This window comes from Bradysia coprophila, assembly GCF_014529535.1.
Source record: "Bradysia coprophila strain Holo2 chromosome IV unlocalized genomic scaffold, BU_Bcop_v1 contig_106, whole genome shotgun sequence".
Taxonomy (NCBI): domain Eukaryota; kingdom Metazoa; phylum Arthropoda; class Insecta; order Diptera; family Sciaridae; genus Bradysia; species Bradysia coprophila.
In genome coordinates, this window is record NW_023503372.1 from 4963654 (window position 1) to 4987110 (window position 23457).

A 23457-nucleotide genomic window follows, 5' to 3' on the forward strand; every position below is an offset into this window, starting at 1 on the left:
GACAAGGATGTATTATCGCCTGATGGTTACGGTTTTTAAAATTAACAAAGACATTTCTTGATCGAGTCTATTACTTCTTTTAATCTAAGAATTTTCAAAAGATTTATTCAAAATCTGTTACTTCATCAGTTTTAACATACATATTTTGCTATGTAATAGGGAATTATTTAGCGTTCTTTGCTTGTCTTGACATAGTTGTCGATAACAGATGACATAGATATATGAAATCGGGTCACTGTGATGCTCAATTCTTACAACCGGAACAGTTACGTTTAGTGAGAATGAAACACTTATTTCGGGCACGTTGCCCTTTCAATGTTCGCGTTTATTCTTAATTTCATTCATACAAGCATCTCGTATTTATACTTAACTTTTGGCTCATTTTGACCAATTTCATTCCAAGAGGTGACTTGATTCATTTAATCTTTGAACAGTGGAAACACTCGTGGAATACAGAACTCTCCCATCTGCGGTTTCTAGCGAAGGGAGAAACCACACATCAATTCCACGGTTATTGTTTCTTCCATCTTGTCAATGCCAGATTTCTTGAATCTCGATCAACCATTTACTCTCAAGGGATGAACAAATTCTTGCGGAATGACGAGAACATCACATGACTGTGCAAACACTTTTTCCATTGACCCAATTTATCGCTTTATGATCAATCGTCACGGAATGGCCAGACTTACGATTTGTCCAATTCTTTTTTCCCATAATACAACTGATCTGGTCCTGTCTCGGTCGGTCTAGGTCTGATCGCTGGTAGCATAATTGTCAAGTCTTATCGATCAAGTATGTACATACGAACATACGAACCAGCCAGAGCATAAATGCACAGAGCAAAATCCATCGAGTGACTTGATTTAGTAAATTGAACTTTAAATTTCGATAGCTTTAGCGACGCGACAGCAGTTTAATGATTAAGCAAAGTTGCTGATATTTTTTATCAAATAAAAATCGAATCGTGTTTGCTAAAGACTAACAACAACCTGGTTGATTTTCAAATTTTGTACAAATAAGGCAAGAATGACTCTGCTCTTCTATTTTCGTCTTCCGAACAAAATTCAAATTCAAATTTTATCCAGTTTCTTGGTGTTGTTGTAATGAACACACATACAATACCCTTACAATAGTTTATTTGTGAAACGTTATTATAGAGCAGCTTAATATACTAATTCCATTCTCTTAATCATAAGGCTGCGATCATTCAAAATTATAATGCAAACACATGTGAACAGCATAAAATTAAAACGAAAATTTTTTATTATTTTTTTTCTGTTTTCGTGGATTTGTAGAAGAACGTATGCTGAATTTTATTAGTCGTAACATAAAATGTATGACATCACTATTATTACTTCATCTTTTTTTCAGCGGTTGGCTATAGATAGATTACATCGACGTAGATTTAAATACGCTATGGTTATAATGCAAGAGAAATTTTTAATAGTTGCGTTGAAAGGTTAATGTACCTCATCTACTTTATATTATATATTTGTAGACTATGTCTATGAATTATGTTATATATAGGAACCGTTTCAAATAACAATTTTTTACATTCAGAATTCAGCGAAAAGCCGCTCAAACAGAATTAATAAAAAATTTGGTACAAAGAATCTAAATATATCAGTTAAAATTGTCCGACCAACAACATTGTCCCAAAGCAATTACCGTTCGTAGTCCGAAAAAAAGAGAACGGTTTATCTGATGGAAAAATATCCGTTACACAGCCAACGAATGTTTCAATTTTGTTTTGATTGAACATGTAACTGTATTGTCTAATGTCTGTTCGACACAAGTTGTTGCAATTTTTAAAATACAATCAGCCAAACCGAATACAATTCTGTAATTCACCCACCTACAATGGACGGAGTTGCGGAAATTATTTGTCGGCACATTGTTCAACATACACAAAAAGATGATTTTTTATTAGCAAAGTTCAATCGTAAGCCGTGTACGATGTAGTGCTTGTCGGAGGCTTGTAGTGTACATATTAGTAGTATCAATCATTTGAGGTGACTAAAAGAACTGACTAGTCAGATCAGCCAATGAATTTATTGAGAAAGGCACTGGTTAAATGCAGTCCTTTCCGAACTACTTCTATCTTCAATTCTTTCTGTGTTCGATTGCAGTCTTTCCTAATTCGAAAGAACATTAAGAAATAGTGACTTGGGCGTTTTACAGAGTTTTGTACATGCTTTTGAGTTCCTTAGGGTCGAAGGTGGCCTATTAAACATCTAGGGAAAACAAGAAATTGGTTCAAGTTTCAAAAACATGCAAAATCCATTTCGTAATTCGGGACAAAAATTAAAAATCTCGTTTTAGTGTGTTTATTTACCTCGGCTTCGCCTCGGATCAAAAAGATTCTACTCTACTTTTCAACCTTTTATCCCTTGTTATGTAAATAACTAACATGCTGTGAGCTCCTGAACCAATTCTCTTCTTTTTACTGTCGACCCTAGGGAACTCAAAAGCGTGTAAAATACATCACGGCATCGCGAATCATTAGATCTATTATTTCTATTGGTAAAATTAACGTCCTGTGTTGGATATGATGTATTTTGCAGTATTAGCAAAATCAAATCAAACAAACACTAACACTGTAACGTATGATAAAAACCAAATGACTTCCATGAAGCAAAGGGGAAACAAATCTTTTTTCCTAGAACTTCTTACGAAATAATTTTCTCAAAATTGTGCCCTGATCCTTACGCACACCCTGTACATTTTTTTAGCTATATACTTCGATATACTATACATTATTATGACATGCTCGCTTGACCCGACGAATTTTCCCATCAAGTGGCTAAAAATAAATTTTCTTAATTTGTGTTTTACGCTTGCCAAAGTCAGTTGTGAGCTGTATTTTCGGCCGAATATTCATACGAAACTGAGTAAAAAAGAAGAAAAATTAAGAGAGACGAATTTTTCATTTAATATTTTCTTTTTGGCCATACAAATTAATGGAAATCTCGCAATACCATCCTTAACCAACAAAAAAAAATAATTATTTTTTTTCCACAACAATTTAATTGAGGATAAATGAAGGCAATTAATTGTTCATTATAATATTTTGTTCGTGTTTGGAATCGACCAATAACGGTTGAACTTTAAGTGGAAAATCGGTTTTATTTTTACGAATTTTTCGTTTCGTCGTCGGACTTTGTTTTTTTGCTGAGTTAACGTTTCGAGCTGTGCCAAAATATTATAAAATGTTTCGGGATACAATCAGCTGTTAATGGTTACACGTATTTCGAATAACAAAAATAATAAATATTTCAACATTACGTGAGAATAATGTGATTTTTAGTAATTAGGTAGTTTAGATGGATGTTATGTTATTGAATTTTCTGACTTATTTTACCAATGCAACAGTTTACAAACGACAAACACCTCACAGCATAATCATTACTTCTGGTGCTAATCAAAATCCGTAACCCTTTTTACAAGGGCTTTACAAAAATTCGGCCGTTTTATTGCATCTGGTACTTCTTTTGTTGAAAGCATCGTCTAGAGTTTGATGCGATGTTTGATTGCATCTGGTACTTCATTTGTTGAAAGTGTCGTTTAGTGTTAATGCGACCCAAACATTTCGATTACATTTCCAAAAGGCTGATATTTCTACCTCACTATGCAATACTTTATTGCAGTGATTACTGTATGTGTGATTGTTTGTAATTTAAAAAGAAAATGTTCTAATATAGAGGTAGACTACCTAGAGGAATTATGACCCAAAGCCAGACTCGTCATATAATTATTTAGTTTAAAATCTCAAACAATCTCGCATCGCTATTACCTTGCCGTACATGATAATCAATTTTCTATCCGGCTAGTTCAATCTAATCTAATCGACAATCTAATTATTAGTGAGTGGCCATAAACAAATGATTACGTTAAGATCGTTAATGACCAGAGTTTCACGGACGGAAGGCATATCACCAGTATTATTATCGAATCTCTGACTTCTTTTGAACTAAGATCTAATTAAAATCTTTTACTTCATTTGTTTTAACACAAATTTCTCTATAGAAGACTTCAACGGCCAGAAGTCATCGTTTATTTTTGTCACCGCTGACAATAACAGATGGCATTTGTGGTGGTTCCCACATGGTGTGGGCGCATGGCTATAGACTATACGCGGGGACACACAAAACAGAATTGTCAAATTTGAGAATCCATCTTCTACGAAAATGTATGAAAATGTCAAATTTTGTGTGTGTCTTCCGCGTATCTGTATCTGCTAGACCTCCCCAAAGTTTACAGTCTTGATGGGGCGGGCAATTCTGACGGCAACACTGAGAAAAGTGGACGTCATTTATGAACGCTCCCAAAACCAAAATTTAGAAATTCCCATCTAACTCCTGTTCATTGCTTAAATACTCTCAATGTTTCTCTCATTAAATGAGTGATACATAGATGAGACATAGCTACCTGCTGTCACACAGTACGTCTGTGTATACACACAGTCAGAATTTTATATTTTTATTTTCGGGTGAAAACTTTATTCGTCGGCCACTTTATGCAATTTCATTAAGTCGCTTTTTTTGGCTAGACTGTGGATTTTTTATTGATGCACAACAAAACGGCGAATCGTGATTGCCCTCTATTAAGCATAAACAAAATCGAAATGTTTTTAATTAATTTGACTTGATAAAATTAAGTTGTCAACAAAACGAAAATTTAATTTTGATAAATAAAAAACGAAATTAATAATTTGCAGTGAAGATCACAGCAAAAACAACATAAAACCGAGAGAAAGAGAGAGAGAGTGTGTGTGTGATTGACGGAAAGAGACGTTAAATAAATAAATTATAAGAAGAAAATTGGTGAATAAAAATAAAACAGAGAAAAAGAAAGAAAAAGTGGAAAAGTGTAACAAATAAATGTTGTGCAAAGTCGTAATTTTCTAAAAACGAATCTAGGAATTATGGTGAATATAAATAAATATAATGGCAGATCTTGCAGATCAAATCGATGACTATATCTGCAGTTTTGAAGGTGTGGGTGACTTAACAATGGACACTTTAGCAATGTTGATATTTGCTTGGGCCGTATTGGCCCTATTCCTTGTGTGGCTGTGTAAATTTTTATATAATAAATATGTGAAGAAGGGCAACGTCCCGGATACGAGCAAAATAGGAACTAGTCCCAGCGAGAAGCTACGCAAAACGGAGCTGAAAGAGTTATCGGCCAGCAAGGATATCAAGGTAAATATTGAGCTTTATGCGGACTTTCAATATTTTATTCAGTTTCTGTAAACTTTGGGTTGATTGTTTTTTATAATTATTATGGGGCCGTCTATCGTAGCACCTAAGAGACCTAAGAGGGTTTACGATTTTTATTCACCTTCTTTAAATCTTAAAAATTTTCTCTGTCCTTTCGGATGCAATCTTTCCGGGAACTAGACAATCGAAAGAAGAAAAGCAATTAATCAATTTTGCAAGGTGGACTAATCGAAATTTGTCGATCTATGACCGTGAATGAATACTCTACGATTTCAAGTCAATGGTTCCTTAACTCAATCACTCCTAAATTCAATCATTCACAAACTCACTCTTAAACACAATCACTTATTATAAACCCAATCACTCCTGAGCCCAATCACTCTTAAACTCAGTCACCTCTAAACTCAACTACTCCTAAACTCTATCGCTACTAAATTCAATTATTCCTAAGCTAAATTGCTACTAAACTCTATCACTACTAAACTTAATCACTCCAAAACTCAATCACTATTAAATTCAATCGCTTCTAAAATCAATCTTCCCTAAACTCAATCACTCCTAAATTCAATCATTCACAAACTCAGTTACACCTAAACTAAGCCACTCTTAAAGTCAATCTTCCTACACTCGATCACTCTTAAACACAATAACTTATAAACCCAATCACTACTGAGCCCAATCACTATTGACACTGCTTTTTTTTTTTTTTATTAAGATAGCTGCCCCTATTTGGTTATTAAGGGTCGCGCACGGAGGCCTCCGTTGGGCCCATTGTGCTCGCTATAATTTTTGAGTTTATGAGTTACTATCTGTGGTGAATCTCCCTGTACTAAAAATGTAGTTCAGGATATCCTGTGGGTGAAAGTTCTTTATCTGGTTGTACAAGATGGTATAGTTACCCAGATATTTCCTTCTGTTATTTATGAATGCCGGACACCAGCAGAGGAAGTGCTCTGCGGTCTCTGCTTCATGCCCACACAGCTCACAGCTAGGGTCTGATCGTTTGCCAATTGTTGTTAGGTGTTTATTAAAGCCACTGCTTTAGAAAGTATTACGTACTTTCCATTTTGAATTTCGACCGCACTTACGGCGTCAATTACTCCTAAACTCAATCACTCCTAAATTCAATTACCCCTAATCACAATCACTACTGAGCCCAATCACTCTTAAACTCAATCACCACTAAATTCAATTACTCCTAAGCACAATCACTCCTGAGCCCAATCACTCTTAAACTCAATCACCCCTAAATTCAATTACTCCTAAACTCAATCGCTTCTAAATTCAATTACTCCTAAGCATAATCACTCCTAAGCTAAATCACTATTAAATTCAATCGCTCCTAAAATCAATCTCTCCTAAACTCAATCACTCCTAAAATGTACAGTGGAATACAATTGACGATACACTCTGTGTCGTTCCTATGCTAATTTAAAGTGTCTCCTAATTCTAATAAAATCAAATAAATCAAAAATATCTTCAATCTAAAAAAAAACTTTTTATTTCAATCAAAAGGGACTTGACTTGGCTGCCAAATCATTAGCACCTGGTAGTAAAGGTATTGTGAAACCAACTTCTCGATCTGGCAGTATCGATCTATCATCAAGAAAACGTTTATCGCGTAAGAGTCCCGGGCCAGAGTTGAGGAAACCTCTGCGCTCGATTCCACCGCCATCAAATGTGGTTGGACCCGAAAGTGTAAGTTGCATAATTCGATTCGTATAACAATAGCAGATGAAAAACACAAGTTAATTATAACGGTGCACTTGCAGTCGTCGGTGACATGGACAAGTCAGGTGTTTCGATGGTTGTACAGCGATTTGGTGATTGTAAATGAATTATTGCAGTCATGGGTAACGACGCTGAACGAAAACACGAAGAAAACAGTTGAATCGGTAAGATTGGTTTTGTTTCTTCATTTTTTTGTTTTGTTTTTAGATTTACTTGAGCGGAATTTTCATTGAACGAAACGTAATTTTATATTTAAGTGATATGATTGAAAGACACGTTCTTGTTCTTATAACGATGAACTCACATCCATTTGATTCACAAAGACTTTTCTACCACTCTCGGCCACATTAAACTAAAAATAATTTAATTGAAAAATATTGAGTTCTATTGGACATAGGTTAATGTGCAGTTCAACATATTTAACACTTCAATATTCGAAAAATGCAAATCAAATAAAACTAAAAATGTTTATCTCCAATCTGAAAATAGTGTTGAAATTCGTATAACGCATTTACACAGCGAATCCGAAAATAGACAGTGATGCAATCCCAAATTGAATGCAATTTTTTTTCTATTCGAAATGATTTTTGTTAAAAAATATATTCAAAATTATGGCTCGTTCCTGTTATTGTTCAAAGATAAAATGTTCATCTGATACGACCGGTAACAATTGGTGCGCGAAATGACTATTTTATCTGATTTCGTCATTGAGGTTGGTTGATTGCCGTTTGGTATTTACATGTACTAATGACATTCTAAGAATCTGGTTCGCTAATGGCATTTTATTCGTGACAGAGCTACGAGACCCCGTCCAAAAGGTTAATATATAATAAGTAGAAAAGACGATCAGAAAATTTACTCAGCAAAGAAATTTCTTTGAAATGCCAAACAGACCTTTATTTTTGAAAATTTTAATTGTGAAAATTCTGAAAATTCCGAAAAATTCCTTAAAAAATAGTTTTGGGATTTTTCCGAATTTAATTTTCAAATTTTTTTAGAATTGAAATTCTTAAAAATAGGCTCTACTGTCAAAAATGACTCGAGGTGTTGATCTCGCAATTTTTGTGCGACATCCTCCTTCTATCAGTGTTTTTAGGTTCTTTGAGATTGTCTAAATCTCATAACAGTATCACTTTACCAACACACACCAAAAGCAACCGAAGGCACAAATCGCCAACCAACCGAGCACTCTCTCATAGTCTATCTCGGCCTCCCGTAAATGCGTCAGATTGATGATATACATTTACACATTGTGCGCAACACACACAGTAAAATGACGTAGCTTCACACGGCCGCAGTTTCATAGGCATTGTGGTCGAAAGGATGTAAAGACGAAACGTTGTTTATGTAGTACCCAAAGTAATTTGACGTTAAATGAACGGTGAAAGTTTGATAATCGAGATGAGGTCGGATTCGGCCCCATGTCTCATAGTTCGGTGGCGTGCCTGAGAGCATTAGTGATTGCCAATTAGGGGTGTGCAATGGATAAAGGATCGAGACTGGCGTAGTCCACAAAAAATTGTTATCGTCCCTAGATGTCAAAAATCGATTTTTAAAATTTTGAAAAAATCATTTACAACTTGCGACAAATCATAGAAGCTAAAATTTCGAGTTTTCAGCCTCCCACATATTTCGACCTACCAAAAAACCTCTTTGAGATTTTTGCTGGCTATATCAGCCTTATTCTACTAATTGGAGTCCAATGCAACAGAAACAAATAAAACCCGGAAGAAGTTTGTCGGAAAAGTCTTCTTCGTGAGTCGTCAAAGTTCGCTGACTATGAAAAATTGAGTGGATCTTGAACTTGAAAATTCGTAAATTTATCAGGAAAATGATTCAATTTTTGCTCAAGTGTGCTTAAACTGAAACCCTGCTTAAATTCCTGGGAATGTTGTAGGCTATCCAGAACAGAACCGTTTTTGACAATCTTCTGAGAAACGTTTGTGTCGTGAGTGCCCCTAAAATTGGGGCAAAGTGCCTCAACTGAGAAAATCGAATTTTTGGAAAATTGTAAAAAAATCTTCGATTTTAAATTTTTTGATCGAAAAGTGACCACGTTCAATTAAATGAATCAAAAATAACATTTTTCGTGCATATTTCAAAAATTCGATTTTCTCAATTGAGCCATTTTGCCCCAATTTTAGGCCAAACACACACTCACGGCTCAAACGTTTCTCAGATTATTTTCAAAAACTTTTCTGTTCTGGATAGCCTACAACATTCCCAGGAATTTAAGCCCACTTGAGCAAAAATTGAATCATTTTCCTGATAAATTTACGAATTTTCAAGTTCAAGATCCACTCAATTTTTCATAGTCGGCGAACTTTGACGACACACCAAGAAGACTTTTCCGACAAACTTCTTCCGGATTTTATTTGTTTCTGTTGCATTGGACTCCAATTAGTAGAATAAGACTGATATAGCCAGCAAAAATCCCAAAGAAGTTTTTTGGTAGAGGCCGAAAACTCGAAATTTTAGCTTCTATTACTATTAGCTTCTATTTAGCATCTTTTACTTCAATTGTTTGATTATTGCATTTTGTTAAATAACAAGCAAACTTGAATCCATGGTCTATTTGTTTGACGCTGACGATAACAGATGTGTCGTCTTTTTGATTTTATATCTAGCACAAACGAAGTCGTAGTCTACCGCATTACTAATTACTCACGCGGCATGATTTTTTCTTCTCACACAATATTCTGCGTTCGGTATCATTATATCCCAATAAACAGTTTATGCCAACAATTAATTATGATAAATTCAGACCGATAAATTTGATGATCAATCATTTATTACAAAACCGTTATGTGCGTAAAGTATATAATTCCGAATTCATTCAGCTGATATGTCTACGTCTAAACAAGATAATATTCCGCTATAGACGAATTTCCTGTGAATAATATGCCACATTTATAATTACACATGAAAGAAGAACCTAATCAAATCCATGTTCTTAAAATAACTCGATGTCATAATAAAAATAACATTCATGGATCAATGAGTAAAAAGGCAATTCGTTTTTTTTATTATTTTAAAATCTTTTTGTTAATTGCTAACACATAGAGGCTGCTTGATGAGAACGCAATTGATATTTCTGTTTCTGCGTTTTTTTTTTGTCTGAGTGAAATGATGTAATTTCTAACAGACTTTTTTTTAAAGTTTAATGAATCAATGAATGTGCACACACATTCAACAGTTGAGTCATTGTTCGTTTAAAATCATTTTGTCAATATGCAACGCATATTTGAATTTCAATTAGCTGATTTGAATAAACATGACGAAAAAGGTTCTAAATATACAAACAGAAAGACTTTTTTACAATTATTCTGAACTCAATCAGCTAATTTCCTAACCTTTCACATACGGCAAAGGCACATCGAATCTGTTACATCTTTTGTTCGAAGTTGTTTTCAATAAAATCTTTTACTTCGTGTATTTTGACCGATATTTCCTTATATAAGATGACATTAACCAGAGTTCATCGTTTATTTTTGTTGTCGCTGTAGATAACAAATAATGATTTGGTCGGTCTGCACAATAATCTGAAATAAATTAAGATCTGTCCTAGAACCAAAGCATTTCTTTAACGGCCTCAATGACAAACAATTCTGTTATTTTTGGTTTCTTGGCTTGGTTATCCGAAAAATGGGTATAATGAGTAAATGATCCATGGTGTCCCTCGTTTTATAGCACTAAAACCATCGTAACACAAATCGTGAAATGTTGTGAAGACAAAAGTGCTCAATACCGAATTAACCATTCACTGACGTCAAGCATATCAGCAGTTATGCTATTGAATATATTACGGCATTTGTTCTAAGTATTTTCGATAGTATTTTCCAGATATTGATTTCAAATCTTTTATTAAGTGAAACATACTAGACATCAAAATCTGAAGTGAAAGCATTTTTGCTCATGTTGTCTACAGCTGGGCTTGAACTAGCAACCTCTGGTTTATAAATCCAGCGCCTATCCAACTCGACCAACGAGACGAGCAAAAATGAAGTCATTTCAGATGTTTATGTGCCACATTTTATTTCAAATCTTTTACTTCATTTCTTTCTCAAACTTGTAGTTTATTCCTGCAATCATTTAACAGTCGATAACAGAGGATACTGTCTGTAAGACGTTGCAAACAAGTTTAAATTAATTCAGCTCCAAGTTCGATGGTTGTCACTCATATCGTCATATCAATTTTGTAATAAGGATTACCGGTTCAGGTCGACTTTAAGATTGTTAAACATTCTGACCCGGGATTACTGAACTAAACTGATTACTAAGCCCTAACAGTTATCAGTTTGACTCGTTGGCCTAAATTTTTTTTTACATACTTTTCGCAATGGACACATGCCGGTGTTGCACGAATGCGTGGATTTGGTGGGAAAATACAGGTCAAACTCAATTTTCGTATCAGTTTTGTCAGGTCGACCAGATCTTATCTGTCTTACAAGCCTTAGTTTGGAAAAAAGACATTTTACCACAGTGAACCTAAACTATGGTCGTTTTCAATGAAACCTACAAGTTTTGAGACTTAATTGAATTCGATTGTATCGTCATAACCTATCAAAAATGACTGTAACTCTTTCCCGTTTATGTACAAAATATTTAAATATTTTGGTTACTCTTTGATGATGATTAAACTTCTAACTGACGTAACCGATCGAACAGTAATTTTATCACGAATACATAGCCTCTATAATTTATATATGCTTGCTCTTTATATGAACTTAATGTCCGTCCAAATAAATACAATATTGTAATTTGTCGAGATAATCAAATACGGGTACAAGTCGCCTACAGTGGCCTTTTGCTTTTTTTGTTAGTTTGGTGAATCGATATGAAAAATATATAATTCCAATATGTTGTGTCCATCTTTTGTCGTTGTTTTGTATGGGATTTATATTTGAAGACGAATTTCTCTGTAACATCTGTTTTGAGAGAACATTCTATTTAACATGTTAGATGCGACCATATCCGTACTTTCTATAATTCAATCTCTTCTTAAGCCCGATAGCACGTAATGATTATTTATGGCATCGAGTGCAAAGTTCTTTATTAGGCTCTAGGTGTCTGTACAAGATTTGGCTTGTGTGAATACTTCACTCGCCTTCGGCTCGTTCCCCAAACCTCAAACTTGCCGATTTCATGTCGATTTTCGTGTAAAGTTTTTTGATCCGAGGCGAAGACGAGGTTAATAGAACCTACGCCGCCGTCGCTTTTTAATTTTATTTCTTGCTATATCAATGATTTTACATGCTGAAGGAGAAGAAAGAAGGATCAACACTGTGAAGAATCACATAATACATTGATTTCGTCAACAGTCAACAGAAACAAAAGCTTTCCCGTGATTCTGAAAATTGTTAGATTTTTCTCTATTTTCTATATGACCAAATTTTAGAAATTTATTTTGTTTCCAGCACAACTGAAACCTCCTCCTATCTAACCATTTCACGAAACAACAAAAAAAAAACTCCAATAAATTACGAAGCCATTCTGCCAAATTTGATGACCGAAAGAAACGCGATTTCATTAAAAACGAAAAGAGAATTAAGTGTGACGTAATATACGGTTATTGCATTGGTTTCCTTTCCCCACAAATAAGAACGCTGCGAAGTTTTTTTCTTTTTAAACATACGAAAATAGCGTATTCATAGCGTATACAGTTGAGGTAAAATGTTGTAAGAATGATGTCATTGGCATTTCGGCTAAATGTAACTTTAACATTATACACCAGAAAAAACCGAAACATTTACACCAATTTTATAAGCACAGCATAGGCATAATGTACATGTATCTTTTTTCATATCTTGTATATGCTTATGCAATAAGCCAACATAAATACGTTTTTTTTTCAATATCATGAGCAAGGTAATTTGATCGTCTGCTCGTCTACGTATCGAATAGGTATTGTAAAAATGTTCATACGACGAAACATCGTCGACTCATTTGGAATATTTGCCCAAACATTTAACCTTAAAACCGCCGTGTATGTGTGCATAATTACGCGTATATTTTTAGCGACTGATCTATTTATTGGTTTCTGGAGCAGTCTATTTTTGTTTCACGAAATTTGTGTAACACGAATTAATTGTGATAAGTAAATGATTATTGAGTCGCACTCGCGGTGCCCGTGGCAGCTCTGGTTTGGTGAGGTTTGTTTTTATATAGGTAGCAGTTGTACGGTTACATATTCCGCAAGAGTTTAAAATGAAAACGTTGGAAACAATTATCGATAATAAAATGTTATCCAAGGCCTTGTGCCGGTTGCATCGTTTAGAGTAGAGGGAAACACTTTAAACTCATTTCAAAATAGTCATTAAAATAACATCAACTAGGTGAATAAAATCGCACTTAGTAATCCAGCCTACAGTTACTTAGTCCAGTCAGTGCCGGACTGGCTCAAAAAAGCCCTTCGGGCGTTGTATGAAGAAATTGTTGAAAATGCCCTTCGTTGCCCCTTATCCATACACAAATCGAAAAGCCATTCGGGAATCGTCCGAACGCCCATAGGGCCAGTCCGGCACTTTTATTGATCATAGCATTCTCAACAGATGCGTTGTGATGAAAGTTCATGGTTTGACCGTCGAAACTGATCGCCAGCGCCAATGTCAACATTTTCTTTTTGATTTTTCACTTCAATGATCTATTGAAATTGAGATATAGACTCAATAAACCAATTTATTCAACGTATACGACATGCCTGAAACATAAATAGTTTCACAAATTATGTGTTTACTGAGCGTCATAGACCTGAAACGTCATTCTTCTTCTTCTTAAAATGGCGAAAATCACAACCCATTGTTAGAAAATCTGATACTTCTTTAGTCGTAACCATACATTCGACATTTTACTATTAAAAAGATCAAATTATCCAGAGTTCATCGCTTATTTTTACCGTTTATCCACACCAGATTATTTATTGACGTGTCATTTCGATATCTAAGAAAATCCATACTAACCTAGACTAGCGGTCCTAGTTTACCTAATTTTCTGACCAAATTACCTAAAATTAAAATCGGTAATTTTGGCAGTAAATCAATTATAGTTAATTTCGGTAATTTCAACGGTAAATTCGGTAATTCAAATTACAAATAATAGGCTCTACCTCTTCGCAAAAAATTACAAAGTGCAACAGAGTTTTACACCCAATCCTTTGAGAAATACTGTCCAAATTTAAAATCTGCAAAGTGATTCAGTATTGATTATATTTCATCAAATCTTTTACTTCCTTTGCTCATGATAATTCCTAGTGTTTGACCCAAAGTCTTTTACTTCAATAGTTTAACAGAAAGGATCATTTTGCTATATAAGTGATGATAAGCCGGCGCTCGCCGATTATTGTTGTTATTGTCGATAACAAATGACTTTTTAAGGAGAATTTTTAATAAGTGATGTTAATTTTTTCACCGTCGAAGCTAAAAACGTCACCTAGAGCAACACCATTTTTTTAAATAAGTTGAAACAAAAAGGCTGCGCCACTCTTTTCTCTTTAGATGTTTTTGTTGGGATTTTTATTAAACGCAAAGAAATATTAAAATTTGAGTTTCATAGTTTCCCGGTAATGCCTACATTTTCAGCTCACACTCACATAATGTCAACCGACTTACAAACTTAACATGCACGTCAAACTAGAAATTGGCAATTCATATAAGACAATAGTTATTTCATAACCCTCACATTAGCATCAGATCGACATCTTAACCTATGCCACACCAAAAATTCTTCTTCAAATAGAATCAAAGTGTTGTCAAGAATAGCAAAAATAAATAAATAAAAAATAAATTAAGAAACGTGAAACATATAGACTGCAGTCCCAGTAATATTATATACCTTCTTCTTTCAAATGCCTCAATGCTTATAGTGCTTCCAACGTTGTACCCACTTAGGTGTGATAATAAAACATTAAATTTATGAAGTGATTAACTGCCACCTCAATATATACAATACAATATACTAATGACAATAGAGTGTCTTGTGTGGCTATACTATCACACTCATAATTTCCTTTTAATAAGTTAATTAATTCTCTATTGATTACACCAATTTAAAATTAATTATTAAACAAACCTATTAAGCCGAGCGGCCAAATTAAGGTCAATGTGACTTTTTAATGTCTTACGATGATGACTCGAACGTCGGTCGATGAAATTATACTTCTTCCAAACATAGCGAGGTTCAAAATTTCTTTCGGTTTTTGTTTGATCAAATTAAATTTGGGATTTCTCATGTTATAGGTTGATGCGTGTAATTAGCGTATTGTCCAATCAATTGGACGCGAATGTTAACCAGGATACGAAGAGAATATGAAAACAAAAATTGAAAACAAAAATGTCGTTGCTGTTGTCAAGGGCGCATAATAATGAAAATTTGTTTCGATTTCAGACAGGAGTAGCTGTAGAAATAGTTCGAGTCCTGCCAGAAAGCCCTCCGCCAAATCTATCAAACATTTACTGTGAGAGCCTGGACACACAGCCCAGTGAAATGGTAAGTAAACTATTCATTCGCAATAACTCACACTCGAAAATGCACCGTGGAATTTATCGTCTTCAGACAATAACATTAGACTGTGAAGCAACGCCAGTGCTGCAAATCAAAACGTTCAGACAGAAAGCTGGCAAAGTCGAAACATCGCACTACAAAGCAACAATTTCACGAATTCGTGCACGTTTAAGCATTGCACTTAGCTATAATACATTAAAAGGAGATATGCGAGTCGAAGGTTTTCCAGATGTAAGTGTTGGTTTTTCGAATGGGAACCGCTGTTGCTGTGCAATCGGTTTTTAATTTTTAATTTTGTTTTACACAGATTCGCATTACTCTTAATAGTGTTGGAGCAATTAAAACACTTGATCAAGATGAGAAACAACTACAGGAGGTTATCAAGTAAGTCTGTTGTGTGAGTCGTTGATCGGACTGGCCATGGAAAATTCGAAAATGTAAAAAAGATCAGAATTCGTAGACTGCCTGTTCGATCAGACCGGTCCTGTGAGCAATTTATTTAGTAAGGAAAATTCATAAATAATTTTTCAGTGAAATTTTAACGACCACCATCCGAGATACGATATACCCAGTTGACTTTTCAATATACTCAACTTGTCCACGAGCTGTCGAAATGGATCCACCAGAAATACCAGTAAATTTACCAATACATTACGATTCGTTAGCGGTGAGACATGGAATGAGAACCGTGTTGCTTTTTTCGTTTCACATTAAAGACACTAATTTGACCTAAAAGCCTTGCTCAAAGCTCAAAAGATTAGTTCATTTTGATCAGTTTGATCGGCGCTACATTTCTTTCCGCTATCTGTAGTTGTACACTATGTTGTAGTAGCGACTCTTATTCTCTAACTTTAAATTTAATAAATTTAGCACAACATGGAACATTTGAATCCACTGCAAGCACAAGAATCTCCAGTGACCGCTGTTCCATCCGGGCGACGATTATTGGTTAAAGTAGTCAAAGGTGAGGGACTAACAACTGCCAACGATCCATATTGTGTCATCGAAATGGATGAACCGCCACAGAAAAACCAAACTGGTGCCAGACAAGGAACGACACCATTTTGGGACGAACATTTCTTGTTGTAAGTATCATGTCCCCGCGATTGCAGCAATTTAACAAGCTAAACGAATCCAAATGTATACCTAGCGACCTATCAGAACAATCTGCCGAAATATTGTTCGAAATTTACGATCGTCCAGCTAATGGCACCGATCCACCGAAATTTTTGGGATTAGGTCTGGTTGGAATTGATGAATTGGCGGTGGGACCGGCATCATCACAGATATTAACATTACAACCTCGCCCGTACGAAACGGAAAGTGTTAGTGGCGCTATTACCGTTGAATTTGTGTTTATCGAAGGTGCAGAAGTGCCGGCTGGACGGAGACCATACAAATTCAAGGAAGCACTGAAGATAACCAATCCGGCTGTTGTCAATGGTTATTTATTCACCAATTTTAATTACTGAAATTTGAATGAAAGTTTAAAGTGGCTGGACGTCGGGCACAATTTTTGGAGAAGATTTTTTTGCTTTTCATGAATTTCTTCAAAAATTGCCCTATGGTGAACAGCAAATGTTGGGAAGTTGACTGCCTAGATTTTTGTTGCATAAATGTAAAAATTATGAGTTTTTTTGTTGGGTGCTGAACGAACACAGAAGAGTCGAATATGTTCTTGCAAATCAGTCTTTTGTCTCCAACGGCACCAATATTGTTGTAATTTTACTCAAATACAAAGTTTAATATTTCGAAACGTTTTACCGAGACTTTTCTTTACGTTCTCGTTTATTCAGCTTTTTTTTTGTTTTCGAAAACAAATCACCACAAAACGTTCAGTCATAAGTTATACTTCCATTCAAATCTCATTAAAGACTGTCTTCGTCACCACATTCAATATTCATATAAACACTTTCTTTTAGGCTATCAAAACGGACAGGATTTAGCCGATACGGCCGTTAAGGCTATCGAAGGCGGTGCATTAACGTCTAGCGCAAATCCCAGTAGAAGCACATTAATCATTCATAGCGTGCAACGAGTAAGGACATTTTTATTGTTTCATTTTACAAAATTTTAATTAATAAGGAAATGGGTAGAAAGGGTAAATTGGGTAGCAAATTATTGTTATAATCGATATATGGAAAATTGAAGTGCATGGTTGTCTGAATGGTTGTTGTTATGTTATTGTTTTATATTTCTATAAATCTCTCTGTTCAATTTACTTACTATAATTAAAAGTATATCTATCGAATCTATTACTTCAATTGATCGAATTATTATTTTTTGAAAGATTGAAACGAAATCTATCGCTTCATTCGTTTTAGCATTTTTTTGCTATAAAGAACGACTGTAGCTAGAGGTCATCGTTTATTTTTGTTGTCGTTGTGTCGTTGATAACAGATGATGTGCCTAGATTTCGGAAGGAGATCTGATACACTGTTCTTAACATTTAACTTCTCGTCGATAAATATCAAACAGATGGTTTTAAGACTGAATCTTGTATGTGTTGAATATATATAGAGCTTACATCTTGGCTCAAATACAAGAAGAAAAACCCTTAAGATCTCATCAGTCACTTCGAGTAAATTCTTGATAAACCAAACTGTAAAAAGTGACACATTTTGTTTCAGCTGTTCCACAAAAGTGGATCAGCTAAAAAAAACAGCTGAAACAAAATGCGTCTCTGAAAAACAGCTGTAATGAAATGCGTCACTTATTTCAAAGTCGCCGACTGTATGTAGAATCAGATCCAAAGTGGCTGAAATAGGCTAGATGAGTGTTTCGCTCGTGATAGCTCTTTAAGTAAATACCGCAAATTTTAATCGAATGAGGCGCCAGTAAAAATGGCAACGGGCTCTTCTGTATTCGCCCTAACAACCCACACGGCCAGTGCGGACCATTCCCACGATATTCACATTTCTCAGAAGTAATATCTCGTGACGATTTCAAAAATTATTGCCAAGCAAACAAGCAATTTTCAACGGGCAAGGTTGAATTTAATGTTGTAGGAACGTCAATGTCATGATCAATTTGGGCACAATTTTATGTTGTCTAAAACAATGGCAACGTTTTCGCATTTGCTAGTTTTTTACGGTTCAATTATATAGACAACGAATTATGTATTCACGAAAATGTACTCTGCATAGCGTATACAAAACAATTGAAATTTAGAACAGAAACATCTTTTGTTTTTCTTTAAATTTCTATATTTTATTTATTGGCGTAGAAGGTATAAAAAGACCTATTACACAGAAGCGGGGAAGCACTCACAATTTTCCATAAAAGACAAATTTTTTTGTTTCTTTTATTAATTCGCACATTTTACTATCGTTTTTCTTTTCTTTTTAATTTCATTTTAGAAAGATCGGCCATTTTATTACACGGTAATTATAATTTTTACACTTTACACATTTAAAGGTGAATTCATCGGCAAAGGTATTTATTTGCGGCCATGGCGGCTTTACATGATTTTTATTTTAGTCGAATCTTGAATTGAATGTCCTTGTGAGTTTACTTTTGCAACACTATCGATACATTCCAACAAAAATATTTTTTCGGTGTCCAGCCTCAAATAGGTCGAATCCCGACTTTAAAATGAAAATTAGCGTCTTAAAAGTTTTTGAAAGCACCAGAACCCGCAGCGGGTTACACACCTAGAGTAATTGCAAAATTTTTGAAAGGAAAATTTTCTTTAGGATTTTTAGCAATTACTTCAAAAGTCTGACAAGTGCATGAAAGCATCAGTGCTTTAAACTAATTGTAACACTTGAAGTAGCTATTTCTAACCAGTCTAACAAGTCTCGAAATGTGGTGACGATCGTAAAATATTTACTTTAACAATATTAAAAGGGCAATACATAACTCGCCGTCGACTCGTCTTTGACAATCTCACATTTAGTATTTTCCTATTGATTGGCAAAACATGAAAGTAGCTACTTCAAAACTGGAATGCGTAAAATTTATAATTAGAATCAAGGCTGTAAACTTGGGAGGTCACGCAGGCATGGATGTAGGGTGACCAGGCCTTATTATTGGGAACTTAAATATTTAAAAAAAAACTGAATATTCCGAATAATTCTAAAAGTAGTGAAAAAACATTCAGAATTTTTGTAGAACCCACTCTCACAGAATATTCTCATATTCCGAATAAAAATTCCCAATAAATTAAACCTACTGATGGCGCAACATATATTATCAAAAGATGTGATATGCCACCCTAGGGCTTATTTCTAGGAATTTTTATTAGAAAATTTTATGAATAAGTTTCGGAAAAATTCTGAACAATTTTTTAGGAGTTTTTAGGATTGTTCGAAATTTTCAGAATTCTTCCAATTTTCATACAAAAAAATTCACCTCGCCACGATGATTTGGTGATTTTTTTGGCTGTACTAGGAACGTGACCTGTTCCAGTGCATTTAATAAAATAATAATCTTCATCCCCATCCCCATTCCCTTAAGACAGCCCTGACCGAAAATCATACTAACTTTCGATGAACTCACCAATTTAGTTTTTTTTAGTTTTACAACAAAAAGAAATCCAACAAATTTAATTGCTTGTGGTTTGTTCTGTAAAGTATTAATAAAACTTGGTGCTGAGTAATAATTAAAATTCGTAATTACAGTTGCTGCTGAGTGTAACGAACGAAACATCATTTTAAATTACATTGTGATCTTGCAATAAAACCACAACAGCAAAATTAACTGTCATGCACGTGTTATACACGTCTATGATTGTGCGTCAGTTCTACTCGATTAATTAAATAAAGTTCACTTAGCAACTCAATGAAGCATAAATTTTGTATTGTAACGGTTCAAAGATTTAACAATTTCATTTCGTATACCTCACAGCAGCACTAATTACGCTTTTCCATTTTGTATTTTCGTGATTTTGAATTGAATTAACAAATCACTAACCGAAACAATCTCAGGTTGAGTTGAACCAAGATGGTCAAATACAAGTTGATGAGTCTGTGGACGTGACTCAAGACAATAATTCATTGGTTGCCAATGTCGGCAGTCCAGTTAATGATGGCGAATTGCTTGATGACACAAATGATTCATCAATCATTACTGCTGATGTGGAAGTATTGGAAAATGGAACTGCATCTGAAGTGGTACGTTGTCTTGGAATTGTTTTTTTGTTTTTTCTTTGATTTTGTTTTATCTTCGCACTCAATTCACTGTCACAAACACCCGATGATTTTGACTAGTGTAAGGTAGGTTATTTTGTTGGTCAGTGTTTGGTGTGTTTTATAACAATAACACAGATTGCGTAACAGTAAGACCCACGTATTTTATGTCTGATGAGAGAAATAGGAGCATGCAAATATCTTCTTTTATGTCTAACCTAGGAATCTTTGCACGTAACGATCCTCCATATTTATGTGCTCTCTGTGTCGATAGCATCTTACTTTAACACATCTAAGGGTTTTGGTAGATGCTATTTGCACTCAGCTTCAAGAAGCCCCATATACACTATTTGCACTCAGGTGGGGTGCAAATAGTCTAAAATTCAAGTATTCAAGTTGATTCTGACGAAACACTCAATTGTTAGTCCACTTTGTACAAGGAAGATTCAAGTTGCTCCTGACGAAATATTTAACTGTTAGGCCATCAGATTATTTGCAGTCAACCCGGGTACAAAGAGTAATAGACTATTTGTACTCGGGGGCAAATAGTCAAGCAAATAGTACTTTTTAGACTAGGGTGCAAGTAGTCACTTGGGAATATTTTATTGCATTTGAACAAAGGTAGGCAATGTATATGGCCATAAAAAGGCAATGAATGCCATTCTGGAGGCGAAGCAGTTAAATAAGAGCCCAGAAGAGAGTAAAGTTTTAATTTAAAAAATAAAAAATGGCAGAAGTTCGTAGAGCCACCACCAGTCGATAGATCCTTACATAATGCACAGTACCAAGTGTCTCATTCCATTTTATTTTATTAAGATCATTTCCGAAACTATCATTCAGTATTCTTCGCTATAATTAAACAGCCAGGTGAGCCAGTTGCCCAATCATCGCCAATGCATCAAACAAATGGTTACAATCATTCACTGCCCAGAGACAATCAGTCAAATTATGTGATAACCGACAATGGTAACGATCCGAATCTAGACGATCGCGGACGCACCAGAAAGAAGCGAGACTTTTTCGGTACACTGAAACGTCGTCTCGGCCGTTCGAAAAGTCGTGCTAAATCAGTGGACCGTGGTATGATACCGATTGATGCGGACAATCCGAACGCACAGCTGCGATCGGTTTCGGCCGATCGTGGCGGATTAAATTCGAATAATACATCGGCAGGTAACGACAAATTATTTCATATTCACGTAGCGCTAATGTATTGATGGTCGTTTATTGTTTACATTGATGTGTTTGCTCAACTCGTAATGTGTAAAATTAGGACCAAGATTAGTTGTTCCAACTTTAGACCAATCAAGACGATCCTCACTTTCAGAGTCGTCAGCAATCTCAGGTTTCTCCAGTGCTAGTACAAAAACATATGTCCATGAGGCATCGACATTGGTTTTGGAAACAATTGAAAATGGTGTCAAAAGGTTGGTTCGAAATTGTTATTGGAATATGGATTCGTAATACATCGACAATTATAATCGGTAATTTCTTTTCGGTATTCACAGACACTTCTTAGTACCGTTAGCTGTTGCACAAAGACCGCGATGGCGACGCAAAGGTACTAAGCTACACATCTATAATGATCATACGTTTGTAGCAAAGCACTTGAGCGGGTAAGTGTTCAGAGACATATATAGAAGGATTGGCGAAAATTTTTACGAATGGGAAATCTTGAAAATTTAGCAAGGCACGTTTGAACGATGTGTGAATTAGGGATTTACCCTAATTGTCGAAATCTCCTTTTTCGTCACTGCAACACTTTTTGTTTTGTGAAAATAGCAATCCCAGTTTCAGTGCAAAGTCATTTCAATTATGATTCGCTAGACCTGTTCGTGTGAGAATTGATATAGTGTTCTTAGAGCATTGTGCCACTGTCGTTATAACCTAATGAGAAATGGCCTTTTAGAACTACATTTTAATGCAAAACGTCGAAAGACATATTGAATTGTCTTTCAGATCAAAAGGGTGGTCACAAACGTCCTCCTATTGAAATTGAAATTGCTCCAATAAAATCGAACGTACGCTGCACTCGACTTCACCGAAAAATTGGGTTCCGTTTCGTCTTGCTGCTTAACATTACCTTCAGTGGTTTATATGCTTTGATCCCAATTAGGTCATTTCGAGATGTCACAAGTGAGGTTCATACTCCTTCTCCACTCCACCTGTCTTGTCGCCGGCAGCCGACTTTTTTATGGGCTTTCTCTCCTGCATAATCCCCTTACACCACTGGTCGTCTAAGCCTGGCACGAATGTGGATTTTTAAAAGTTATTGAGTATGACAACGTTTGCTTTGATGACCAAGATCTCAGGGGCCGTTCATAAGTTACGTGGGCAGGGGGCATCTAGAAAATGGAGCTTGTAACTTTACGTAGTTTTTGAAGACCCCTCATTGGAATAGAAGCTTCCGAAGAGGCATTCGTTTAAAACGCGCCGTGAATCAGTCCCAATCTTCATCATATTCAAACTGATAAAAACTTTTTCTATTTTAGTGGGCTTACATGTGATGTTTGTAACCGTTCAATACCTCGCCGTCCAGGAAAGCAAGGCTACGAATGCCGAGATTGTATGACAAAATGTCACAAGCAATGTCATGTTAGAGTACCACAAGCATGTACAAATCCAACGGTTTTATCAATGGAATTGTAAGTATGCCGAATGTTTCATCCTCTTTTTAATGATTTAAAATTAGAAAAGTAAATTCGATTCACACTCGAAATGGTGATATGATTTGAGTTTATTAATTTTGATTGGATACAAAATGTATGGTTGATGGTTTGCTAGTGCCGTTCTATTCATGAATTCAATTTAGCACCAGTAATTTGTCGAATGCAACATACCATTTCATCAACATAAAATCAAAATTAACCAAATCC

The 23457-nt window shown here is 35.1% G+C and overlaps 1 protein-coding gene across 14 annotated transcripts in view; it reads left to right on the forward strand.

Moving 5' to 3' along the window:
* LOC119071060 overlaps window positions 1–23457 on the forward strand; it is a 31080-nt gene that overhangs the window by 3735 nt on the left and 3888 nt on the right. For 2 of the 14 annotated variants that reach the window (XM_037175680.1, XM_037175679.1), the window contains exons 2-17: window positions 4718–5204; window positions 6738–6920; window positions 6995–7117; window positions 15336–15437; window positions 15504–15683; window positions 15760–15836; window positions 15984–16119; window positions 16323–16537; window positions 16603–16895; window positions 17375–17490; window positions 18812–18835; window positions 20381–20566; window positions 21445–21754; window positions 21855–22008; window positions 22090–22197; window positions 23074–23226. In XM_037175680.1, coding sequence (XP_037031575.1) covers window positions 4947–5204; window positions 6738–6920; window positions 6995–7117; window positions 15336–15437; window positions 15504–15683; window positions 15760–15836; window positions 15984–16119; window positions 16323–16537; window positions 16603–16895; window positions 17375–17490; window positions 18812–18835; window positions 20381–20566; window positions 21445–21754; window positions 21855–22008; window positions 22090–22197; window positions 23074–23226 — 2618 coding nt within the window. In that variant the 5' untranslated portion in view covers window positions 4718–4946. Of the gene's footprint in view, window positions 1–2846; window positions 3297–4717; window positions 5205–6737; window positions 6921–6994; window positions 7118–15335; window positions 15438–15503; window positions 15684–15759; window positions 15837–15983; window positions 16120–16322; window positions 16538–16602; window positions 16896–17374; window positions 17491–18811; window positions 18836–20380; window positions 20567–21444; window positions 21755–21854; window positions 22009–22089; window positions 22198–23073; window positions 23227–23457 lie in introns of those variants that run through there. The other 12 variants (XM_037175693.1, XM_037175682.1, XM_037175690.1 and 9 more) reach the window with 10 other exon arrangements.